General features: G+C 35.2%; 1 protein-coding gene across 1 annotated transcript; it reads right to left on the bottom strand.

The window, feature by feature from the left end:
- Window positions 1-235: 235 nt before the first annotated feature.
- LOC142126959 (uncharacterized) lies at window positions 236-4,597 on the bottom strand. Its single transcript, XM_075194289.1, has 10 exons — window positions 3,846-4,597; window positions 3,695-3,766; window positions 3,531-3,581; window positions 2,645-2,707; window positions 2,502-2,564; window positions 1,965-2,027; window positions 1,687-1,755; window positions 1,399-1,497; window positions 476-1,274; window positions 236-326 (listed from the first exon to the last, which is right to left on the bottom strand). Exons 1-10 carry the CDS (start codon window positions 4,450-4,452, stop codon window positions 323-325), a joined length of 1,890 nt encoding a protein of 629 aa, XP_075050390.1. The 5' UTR covers window positions 4,453-4,597; the 3' UTR covers window positions 236-322.
- Between the last annotated feature and the right edge of the window lie 6,326 nt (window positions 4,598-10,923).

Below are 10,923 nucleotides of genomic sequence, written 5' to 3'. Positions count from 1 at the left end.
TGAAAGGTCTGTACATTTCACTTTTTCCTGTGTTAGGATAAAAAACAAAAAATATGATTACTTAAATTTTCTCAAGAATAAAAAAAAAAAGGAAAGATATATTTATGTATATATAGATATATATATATATATATATATATACACACACACACACACACACGAGGAGACAGACACACATACACACACGGAGACTCAGACATTTCAGGCATGCATCCTAGAGAGAAATAAATAAATACCAAATAACATTGTAACGTAATGCTTTTGGATGATGTTATCCTCTTGCTTTCACTTCCTACGCATTTTGATCCACGATGCTTCTGGGTTACCTAGAATTGAATGTAAAACATAGAAATTAGGATACATTTACATTCGTATAAGAAACTTATAGACATTACTGTACATATGACATATTTTTGTTTTTATGTCACTAACCTATTATCAGTTATACGCTTCTTTTAACTAATCATTTTCTTACCCTTCTTCCTCAGATGAGACGGGGTTGATGATTTCCTCTTCTGGATGTTCCTGTAACAATCTCCTCCTTGCTGACTCCGCTCTTCTTACTTCCACCACGGGGGTGTGTAGTGCAGATGACGTCCTCTGCTGTGGTGTTGGGGGAACAAATCCAGAAATGTTCCAATCGGCTAATGGGACTGAAACATTACCCTGTACTCGCCGGAGTCTCAGCTCTTCACTGATATTCATTACATGCATTGACAGCATTTGCAGATGCATTGTCTGTTGTTGTTGTAGCATATGCATCTGTGCCATGGATTGATTCATCTGGTAATACACTGCTGTATTCTGCTCCATTGCAGCAGCCATTCGCGTTTGTAAGTTGTTATTTACTTGAATCGATGCTGACATTTCACTGTGCACTGTGATGAGTCGCTCCAGTAACGAATTGGTGGTATTACGGGAGCTTCGTACCTCTTCCACAACAGACGTTAAACGGTCTACCGAGTCACCAATTCTCTGAACTCTGTCTTCCATATTTCGGCGAGATGTTTCCTGCCTTCCTTCCATCTTTCTGGCAAAGTCTGTGATGGAATGAAACCGAGTGGCTTGTTCTGGCAGACCGTGCACCAGTTGTGTTGGAAGACTGGTGCCTGTGGAAGGTACCCTTGCTTGAGATGGACCTTCCCCTTCGGTGGTTGGAACTTGAAGGTTGGGGAAGGCTTGCTGTAGCATCTCAAATCTTGTTGCAGCATCTTCGTGGACCAAACTGTCAACTGGCGAAAATGTCAGTGATTGACTGTCATGTTCTAATTCCTCTGTAAAACCAAAAAAAAAATACTACATCAATTATTCAGATATTACATTATATGATTTCAATGTTTAAAATAATTTGAGTCATGCATGTATTCTGATTAAAAAAAAATAAAAAAAATTAGTCACCGGTTACTGAGCAGACAGGAGATGCTATTTCTTCCATGGCAGCTTGAGAAAAAAAGGTGGATACTGGTGTTACCACCTGTTCCCTTGGGATGATGGATTCTAAAACATAAAATAAACAAATAAAAATTAAAATTTGTCTATTAAATACCCCAAAAATATGTGAGACATTTCATTATCTAAAATGATACATGTGTACAATTACAATATGTATATTCCTATGGATCTGAAAAAAAAATACGATTATATTGCTAGATAGTTATGTACACACAATTTTCAACATCTTCATACCTTCACGACTATGAGCAAGGGTTACTGATGTTCCCCCTTCTTCACACATCTCTTCAACGGGTCGGCCTTCTATACATAAAAATAAATTAGATAAAATAAATTATTACATATATATCTATATATATATAGATAGATAGATAGATAGATAGATAGATAGATAGATAGATAGATAGATAGATAGAGAGATAGATAGATAGGTATATAGATGAAAAAAAATGAGACATTAAAAAAAAAAGTTGCTGAGACCAAACAAAAAATTAATTCTGTGTAAACATTACCTCGCTGTACATCAGCAACAGGTTCCGAGACGTGTACCTCAGTCACTCTTCTTCTCTTGTGAGCTGTAAGTTAATTTTAAAATACTATTAGATGCTATTATTAATTGTTGACAAGGATTTAAATAGTAATCAAGAGTGACAATGAGGAATAGTGAGTGAGAGAGTGTGATAGTGAAAGGAAAAGATAGAGAGAGATAAAGCAATATTAAAGAAAAAAAGAGGGAGAGTGACAGTTAAAAGAGAGAGTGATAATGAAAGAGCGAGAAAGAGAGAGAGAGAGAGAGAGAGAGTGAAATAGAGAGAGACATTGATAGACCTAAGAGCGACAGTGATATAACAAGAGAGAGAGTTATAGTAAAAGAGAGAGTGATAGTGAAAGAGCGAGAAAGAGAGGGAGAGAAAGAGAGAGAGAGAGAGTAAAATAGAGAGAGACATTGATAGACCTAAGAGCGACAGTGATATAACAAGAGAGAGAGTTATAGTAAAAGAGAGAGAAGGAGATATATGCATAATGTTTTACAATGCAAATATAATTACCTTTTTTATTTGGTTCAACAGTTTGGGCAGGATTAGTAGACTTGGTTAAACGGCTTTCTTTTTCTGTAACAAATAATTATAATAAGCTTTGCAAAATGTACTATATTTAAAATATATTCTATCTACTTGATCACAATATATACCTTGATTGGAAGCCGTTGTCGCTACTTCCACTGCGACTTGTCTTGGCATAAGCAATGTCACACCTATAATAAAAAATAAAATTTATTTTTAGTTATATAGAAGCAATAACATTACATTTTTGTTTTTGGACAATTTTATGGAAATATTAGATGCACCAAAAATAACAACTTACATTTTACATTGGAAGAATATTTTTTTGATATATATTAATTGCATGCAATAATTATAGTAACAAGTGTGACATCAATTCCCTGGTATTATTAGACAAATGATATACATTTCTATCTTACTATTACAAAATGATAAACATGTAAATATGTATGTAGATATGTAGATATGTATGTGTACATGTAGATATATATATATATATACACACACTTGTAGGTTAATTGACTGCTATTGGAATGGTGCAGGGACTGATGTGAGTGATTTCTCGATACAGTGCTGTGGAATCTGTGGCACTAAAAAAAAAATGGTGATGATGATGTATGTACATACATACACAAATATGTTTGATTAAATTTTGATGTAAAACCTAATAAAATAATAAACAACTTTATTATGGAACTTTTTTTTTTTTTATTTAACATAGGTGATATTGTCCATAAAAACTGTTATGTGTGAATAATATTGCTTTAAGGTTAAAAGTTTAAGGGCTACATTTAATAAGCTGTTGATTAGAAAAATTGGGGATGTTGCCTATAGCAATCAATCTAATTCTAGCTTTCATATAAAGCTAGAATCTAATTGGTTGCTATAGGCAACAGCCACACTTTTGCTAACCCGCAGCTTAGTAAATCTAGCACTATAATGGGTGTAATGTGTAGTGTAAAGTATGTAATCTATGGAGCATGTATACATGCATGTTACATCTTTATATCATACCTTCTCCTTCGACACTCCTCTGGCCCTTGTGTCCTTGAGAAGAACCCAAATCTAAAATACATTAAAGAAAGATTTATTAGTACATCTTTATATAAGATTTTGGCAAGGCAAGTAAAAAAAAAAATTACAAAAAAAAAATAAATTATTATACATTTGCCATTTACCTCCTGATTTGGATTTTCTCTTCCGGGGTACTGCTTCACTTTCATGTCTTCTCCTTTGTGCTGCATCTTGTTCTGCAAAATTGTAAAAATAATTTTAGAATTCTATACAAATTTAATTGACATCGTCACTTTTATAGACAATTATACATACCTCGTGGCTGGAAGGTGGATGGATCAAGGGTGTCCACTGTCCCTTCCACTCCTTCCACAAGATCATCACTGAGAATTTGCCGCATCTTCTTCTCCCAAGGCTTAAATTTTAGGCGCAGTGGCTTGCCACCACCGGTTCCCCTAGAATGACGGGCAACGGCTGCCATCTTTGCCTTCGTGGTGCGCTTGCAGTCCCGAAAGCGTTTCATGCAAACCGCAACTGATCGTACTCGAACACCTACTGCGGACACAGCAGAGGCAATCTGGGACCAAATCTTCTGCTTATGCTTGAAGGACGCCTTCAGCGATTGGGCACCCTTCAGTGTCTCGTAATGTTGCAGTACCCCAGCAACAAGGACTTCATTCTCCTCAAGTGTGAAGCGCCTGGATCGTGTTACAGATGGTCCTTCTTCATCATCAGATCCACTCTCTGTAAGATGTTGCTGCTGGGTGCTTGTGCTGGCTTGCACGCTGCTCACAAACTGCTGCCGCCTTCTTTCTTCTTGGCGCTCCTCAGGACGGTCTCTCCATTCCTCGCCACTGCTGACAATTTCTTCTTGGGTTCCCTGTGTAGAAGAAGAAGAAGAATCCCTACGCTCCCTAGACATGGCTACTCTAATAAATTTTCTTTGCAAAAATAAATAAAAACTATTGACTATTTAACAACACTTGCCTAAGGATACAGTACAATATCCTACTATAATACTAATAACAATTAATTAAACTACACAAGTACTTGACTAAAAAAAAAATTCAGTTGTATTAAAAATAAATTATAATATAATTTTTAAGGGACCAAACTAGGTTAAATACAATCTATAAACGACAGAAAACTAAATGATAACTAAGGGAAAAAGGACAATAATACAACTGTAGAAATACAGCAAAAAAATGATGTAACACTAGATAAAAATATAGCAGTTGTATTTTAACTAAATTATATTATAATTTTTTAAGGGACAAAACTACGTGCAATACAATCTATGTAGACTGCAAAAAAGGAAATGCAAACTAATTCAATTTTTATCCTAAAACAAGTCAAAACTGCAATTGCTTAAATACAGGAAAATAAATTTTTTTTTAAAAAATGTGTGTGTATGTAAATGTATATATATATATATATATATATATATAAGGAGATATATGTGTGTGTGTGTGTGTGTGTGTGTGGTGGGTGCAATTAAATAAGTGTGGTATGTCTGTAGTATATTCTTGTGTGTATTTGCCTGTATTGTAAAAAATAAAATGTTATTTTTTATAAAAAATATGTGTATAGTGCAGTGTAGAGTCAACTCACTAATCCAATTTCGAAGATTAGAGCAATGGAGAGCAGTCAGGAGTCACAAGCCTCAGGAGTCACAAGCCACAGCAGTCACCAACCAAGTCAGCCAACAGCTATCAGCAAATGACAGTTTGCTGTTGGCTGCATTATTTTTTCATACTGAGCTGCCAGCGTAAAACACTCCCCTTAGATTTCAAACTCGCTAGGACCAATAGTAGAGCGCGAGGCGGAGGATGCAAAAAAACATTTGCATTGAGCGAGTTTGTTTTTAAAACGAGCGCTCAAACGGCAATAAACGAGCGCGGAATTTTTTTTCTTTTTCGAGCGCGAAATTTTAACGCGTCTCGCTAACAATTGAATACCCCCCAGAAAGTTGATAATTGTGGGCAATGTTAGAAATGTCATGAGAAACAAGAATTATGTAAAAGAATTGATGTAAGTCATTGTTTCCAAGAGAAAGGGAGACAGGAGTGTAAAAAAGCGTTGTTTTTGGACGGCAATGAAGAAATGACTATGTTTTGCGATTTCTCCTGCTCAGAAAGACTTAGAAAGTTGATAATTGTGGGCAATGTAAGAAATGTCATGAGAAACAAGAATTATGTAAAAGAATTGATGTAAGTCATTGTTTCCAAGAGAAAGGGAGACAGGAGTGTAAAAAAGCGTTGTTTTTGGACGGCAATGAAGAAATTACTATGTTTTGCGATTTCTCCTGCTCAGAAAGACTTAGAAAGTTGATAATTGTGGGCAATGTTAGAAATGTCATGAGAAACAAGAATTATGTAAAAGAATTGATGTAAGTCATTGTTTCCAAGAGAAAGGGAGACCGGAGTGTAAAAAAGCGTTGTTTTTGGACGGCAATGAAGAAATGACTATGTTTTGCGATTTCTCCTGCTCAGAAAGACTTAGAAAGTTGATAATTGTGGGCAATGTAAGAAATGTCATGAGAAACAAGAATTATGTAAAAGAATTGATGTAAGTCATTGTTTCCAAGAGAAAGGGAGACAGGAGTGTAAAAAAGCGTTGTTTTTGGACGGCAATGAAGAAATGACTATGTTTTGCGATTTCTCCTGCTCAGAAAGACTTAGAAAGTTGATAATTGTGGGCAATGTTAGAAATGTCATGAGAAACAAGAATTATGTAAAAGAATTGATGTAAGTCATTGTTTCCAAGAGAAAGGGAGACAGGAGTGTAAAAAAGCGTTGTTTTTGGACGGCAATGAAGAAATGACTATGTTTTGCGATTTCTCCTGCTCAGAAAGATTTAGAAAGTTGATAATTGTGGGCAATGTTAGAAATGTCATGAGAAACAAGAATTATGTAAAAGAATTGATGTAAGTCATTGTTTCCAAGAGAAAGGGAGACCGGAGTGTAAAAAAGCGTTGTTTTTGGACGGCAATGAAGAAATGACTATGTTTTGCGATTTCTCCTGCTCAGAAAGACTTAGAAAGTTGATAATTGTGGGCAATGTTAGAAATGTCATGAGAAACAAGAATTATGTAAAAGAATTGATGTAAGTCATTGTTTCCAAGAGAAAGGGAGACCGGAGTGTAAAAAAGCATTGTTTTTGGACGGCAATGAAGAAATGACTGTTTTGCGATTTCTCTTGCTCAGAAAGACTTAGAAAGTTGATAATTGTGGGCAATGTTAGAAATGTCATGAGAAACAAGAATTATGTAAAAGAATTGATGTAAGTCATTGTTTCCAAGAGAAAGGGAGACAGGAGTGTAAAAAAGCGTTGTTTTTGGACGGCAATGAAGAAATGACTATGTTTTGCGATTTCTCCTGCTCAGAAAGACTTAGAAAGTTGATAATTGTGGGCAATGTAAGAAATGTCATGAGAAACAAGAATTATGTAAAAGAATTGATGTAAGTCATTGTTTCCAAGAGAAAGGGAGACAGGAGTGTAAAAAAGCGTTGTTTTTGGACGGCAATGAAGAAATGACTATGTTTTGCGATTTCTCCTGCTCAGAAAGACTTAGAAAGTTGATAATTGTGGGCAATGTTAGAAATGTCATGAGAAACAAGAATTATGTAAAAGAATTGATGTAAGTCATTGTTTCCAAGAGAAAGGGAGACCGGAGTGTAAAAAAGCGTTGTTTTTGGACGGCAATGAAGAAATGACTATGTTTTGCGATTTCTCCTGCTCAGAAAGACTTAGAAAGTTGATAATTGTGGGCAATGTAAGAAATGTCATGAGAAACAAGAATTATGTAAAAGAATTGATGTAAGTCATTGTTTCCAAGAGAAAGGGAGACAGGAGTGTAAAAAAGCGTTGTTTTTGGACGGCAATGAAGAAATGACTATGTTTTGCGATTTCTCCTGCTCAGAAAGATTTAGAAAGTTGATAATTGTGGGCAATGTTAGAAATGTCATGAGAAACAAGAATTATGTAAAAGAATTGATGTAAGTCATTGTTTCCAAGAGAAAGGGAGACCGGAGTGTAAAAAAGCGTTGTTTTTGGACGGCAATGAAGAAATGACTATGTTTTGCGATTTCTCCTGCTCAGAAAGACTTAGAAAGTTGATAATTGTGGGCAATGTAAGAAATGTCATGAGAAACAAGAATTATGTAAAAGAATTGATGTAAGTCATTGTTTCCAAGAGAAAGGGAGACAGGAGTGTAAAAAAGCGTTGTTTTTGGACGGCAATGAAGAAATGACTATGTTTTGCGATTTCTCCTGCTCAGAAAGACTTAGAAAGTTGATAATTGTGGGCAATGTTAGAAATGTCATGAGAAACAAGAATTATGTAAAAGAATTGATGTAAGTCATTGTTTCCAAGAGAAAGGGAGACCGGAGTGTAAAAAAGCATTGTTTTTGGACGGCAATGAAGAAATGACTGTTTTGCGATTTCTCTTGCTCAGAAAGACTTAGAAAGTTGATAATTGTGGGCAATGTTAGAAATGTCATGAGAAACAAGAATTATGTAAAAGAATTGATGTAAGTCATTGTTTCCAAGAGAAAGGGAGACAGGAGTGTAAAAAAGCGTTGTTTTTGGACGGCAATGAAGAAATGACTATGTTTTGCGATTTCTCCTGCTCAGAAAGACTTAGAAAGTTGATAATTGTGGGCAATGTTAGAAATGTCATGAGAAACAAGAATTATGTAAAAGAATTGATGTAAGTCATTGTTTCCAAGAGAAAGGGAGACAGGAGTGTAAAAAAGCGTTGTTTTTGGACGGCAATGAAGAAATGACTATGTTTTGCGATTTCTCCTGCTCAGAAAGACTTAGAAAGTTGATAATTGTGGGCAATGTTAGAAATGTCATGAGAAACAAGAATTATGTAAAAGAATTGATGTAAGTCATTGTTTCCAAGAGAAAGGGAGACCGGAGTGTAAAAAAGCATTGTTTTTGGACGGCAATGAAGAAATTTTTTTTTGCGATTTCTCTTGCTCAGAAAGACTTAGAAAGTTGATAATTGTGGGCAATGTTAGAAATGTCATGAGAAACAAGAATTATGTAAAAGAATTGATGTAAGTCATTGTTTCCAAGAGAAAGGGAGACAGGAGTGTAAAAAAGCGTTGTTTTTGGACGGCAATGAAGAAATGACTATGTTTTGCGATTTCTCCTGCTCAGAAAGACTTAGAAAGTTGATAATTGTGGGCAATGTAAGAAATGTCATGAGAAACAAGAATTATGTAAAAGAATTGATGTAAGTCATTGTTTCCAAGAGAAAGGGAGACAGGAGTGTAAAAAAGCGTTGTTTTTGGACGGCAATGAAGAAATGACTATGTTTTGCGATTTCTCCTGCTCAGAAAGACTTAGAAAGTTGATAATTGTGGGCAATGTTAGAAATGTCATGAGAAACAAGAATTATGTAAAAGAATTGATGTAAGTCATTGTTTCCAAGAGAAAGGGAGACAGGAGTGTAAAAAAGCGTTGTTTTTGGACGGCAATGAAGAAATGACTATGTTTTGCGATTTCTCCTGCTCAAAAAGATTTAGAAAGTTGATAATTGTGGGCAATGTTAGAAATGTCATGAGAAACAAGAATTATGTAAAAGAATTGATGTAAGTCATTGTTTCCAAGAGAAAGGGAGACCGGAGTGTAAAAAAGCATTGTTTTTGGACGGCAATGAAGAAATGACTATGTTTTGCGATTTCTCCTGCTCAGAAAGATTTAGAAAGTTGATAATTGTGGGCAATGTTAGAAATGTCATGAGAAACAAGAATTATGTAAAAGAATTGATGTAAGTCATTGTTTCCAAGAGAAAGGGAGACAGGAGTGTAAAAAAGCGTTGTTTTTGGACGGCAATGAAGAAATGACTATGTTTTGCGATTTCTCCTGCTCAGAAAGACTTAGAAAGTTGATAATTGTGGGCAATGTTAGAAATGTCATGAGAAACAAGAATTATGTAAAAGAATTGATGTAAGTCATTGTTTCCAAGAGAAAGGGAGACCGGAGTGTAAAAAAGCATTGTTTTTGGACGGCAATGAAGAAATGACTGTTTTGCGATTTCTCTTGCTCAGAAAGACTTAGAAAGTTGATAATTGTGGGCAATGTTAGAAATGTCATGAGAAACAAGAATTATGTAAAAGAATTGATGTAAGTCATTGTTTCCAAGAGAAAGGGAGACAGGAGTGTAAAAAAGCGTTGTTTTTGGACGGCAATGAAGAAATGACTATGTTTTGCGATTTCTCCTGCTCAGAAAGACTTAGAAAGTTGATAATTGTGGGCAATGTTAGAAATGTCATGAGAAACAAGAATTATGTAAAAGAATTGATGTAAGTCATTGTTTCCAAGAGAAAGGGAGACAGGAGTGTAAAAAAGCGTTGTTTTTGGACGGCAATGAAGAAATGACTATGTTTTGCGATTTCTCCTGCTCAGAAAGACTTAGAAAGTTGATAATTGTGGGCAATGTAAGAAATGTCATGAGAAACAAGAATTATGTAAAAGAATTGATGTAAGTCATTGTTTCCAAGAGAAAGGGAGACAGGAGTGTAAAAAAGCGTTGTTTTTGGACGGCAATGAAGAAATGACTATGTTTTGCGATTTCTCCTGCTCAGAAAGACTTAGAAAGTTGATAATTGTGGGCAATGTTAGAAATGTCATGAGAAACAAGAATTATGTAAAAGAATTGATGTAAGTCATTGTTTCCAAGAGAAAGGGAGACAGGAGTGTAAAAAAGCGTTGTTTTTGGACGGCAATGAAGAAATGACTATGTTTTGCGATTTCTCCTGCTCAGAAAGATTTAGAAAGTTGATAATTGTGGGCAATGTTAGAAATGTCATGAGAAACAAGAATTATGTAAAAGAATTGATGTAAGTCATTGTTTCCAAGAGAAAGGGAGACCGGAGTGTAAAAAAGCGTTGTTTTTGGACGGCAATGAAGAAATGACTATGTTTTGCGATTTCTCCTGCTCAGAAAGACTTAGAAAGTTGATAATTGTGGGCAATGTTAGAAATGTCATGAGAAACAAGAATTATGTAAAAGAATTGATGTAAGTCATTGTTTCCAAGAGAAAGGGAGACCGGAGTGTAAAAAAGCATTGTTTTTGGACGGCAATGAAGAAATGACTGTTTTGCGATTTCTCTTGCTCAGAAAGACTTAGAAAGTTGATAATTGTGGGCAATGTTAGAAATGTCATGAGAAACAAGAATTATGTAAAAGAATTGATGTAAGTCATTGTTTCCAAGAGAAAGGGAGACCAGAGTGTAAAAAAGCGTTGTTTTTGGACGGCAATGAAGAAATGACTGTTTTGCGATTTCTCTTGCTCAGAAAGACTTAGAAAGTTGATAATTGTGGGCAATGTTAGAAATGTCATGAGAAACAAGAATTATGTAAAAGAATTGATGTAAG

This window comes from Mixophyes fleayi, unplaced genomic scaffold (assembly GCF_038048845.1).
Source record: "Mixophyes fleayi isolate aMixFle1 unplaced genomic scaffold, aMixFle1.hap1 Scaffold_2793, whole genome shotgun sequence".
In the NCBI taxonomy this organism is placed as follows: Eukaryota; Metazoa; Chordata; class Amphibia; order Anura; family Limnodynastidae; genus Mixophyes; species Mixophyes fleayi.
The sequence above is the reverse complement of the archived record's forward strand: the minus strand, read 5'-3'. Positions and strand labels throughout refer to the sequence as shown.

Coding starts and splice junctions, on each gene's coding strand:
- LOC142126959 (XM_075194289.1), bottom strand. CDS start 4,452: ATGTCTAGGGAGCGTAGGGATTCTTCTTCTTCTTCTACACAGGGAACC. Junction 1,756..1,964: donor TGTTGCTGATGTACAGCGAG/GTAATGTTTACA, acceptor TTTTATGTATAG/AAGGCCGACCCGTTGAAGAG. Junction 1,498..1,686: donor CCTTGCTCATAGTCGTGAAG/GTATGAAGATGT, acceptor TTTATGTTTTAG/AATCCATCATCCCAAGGGAA.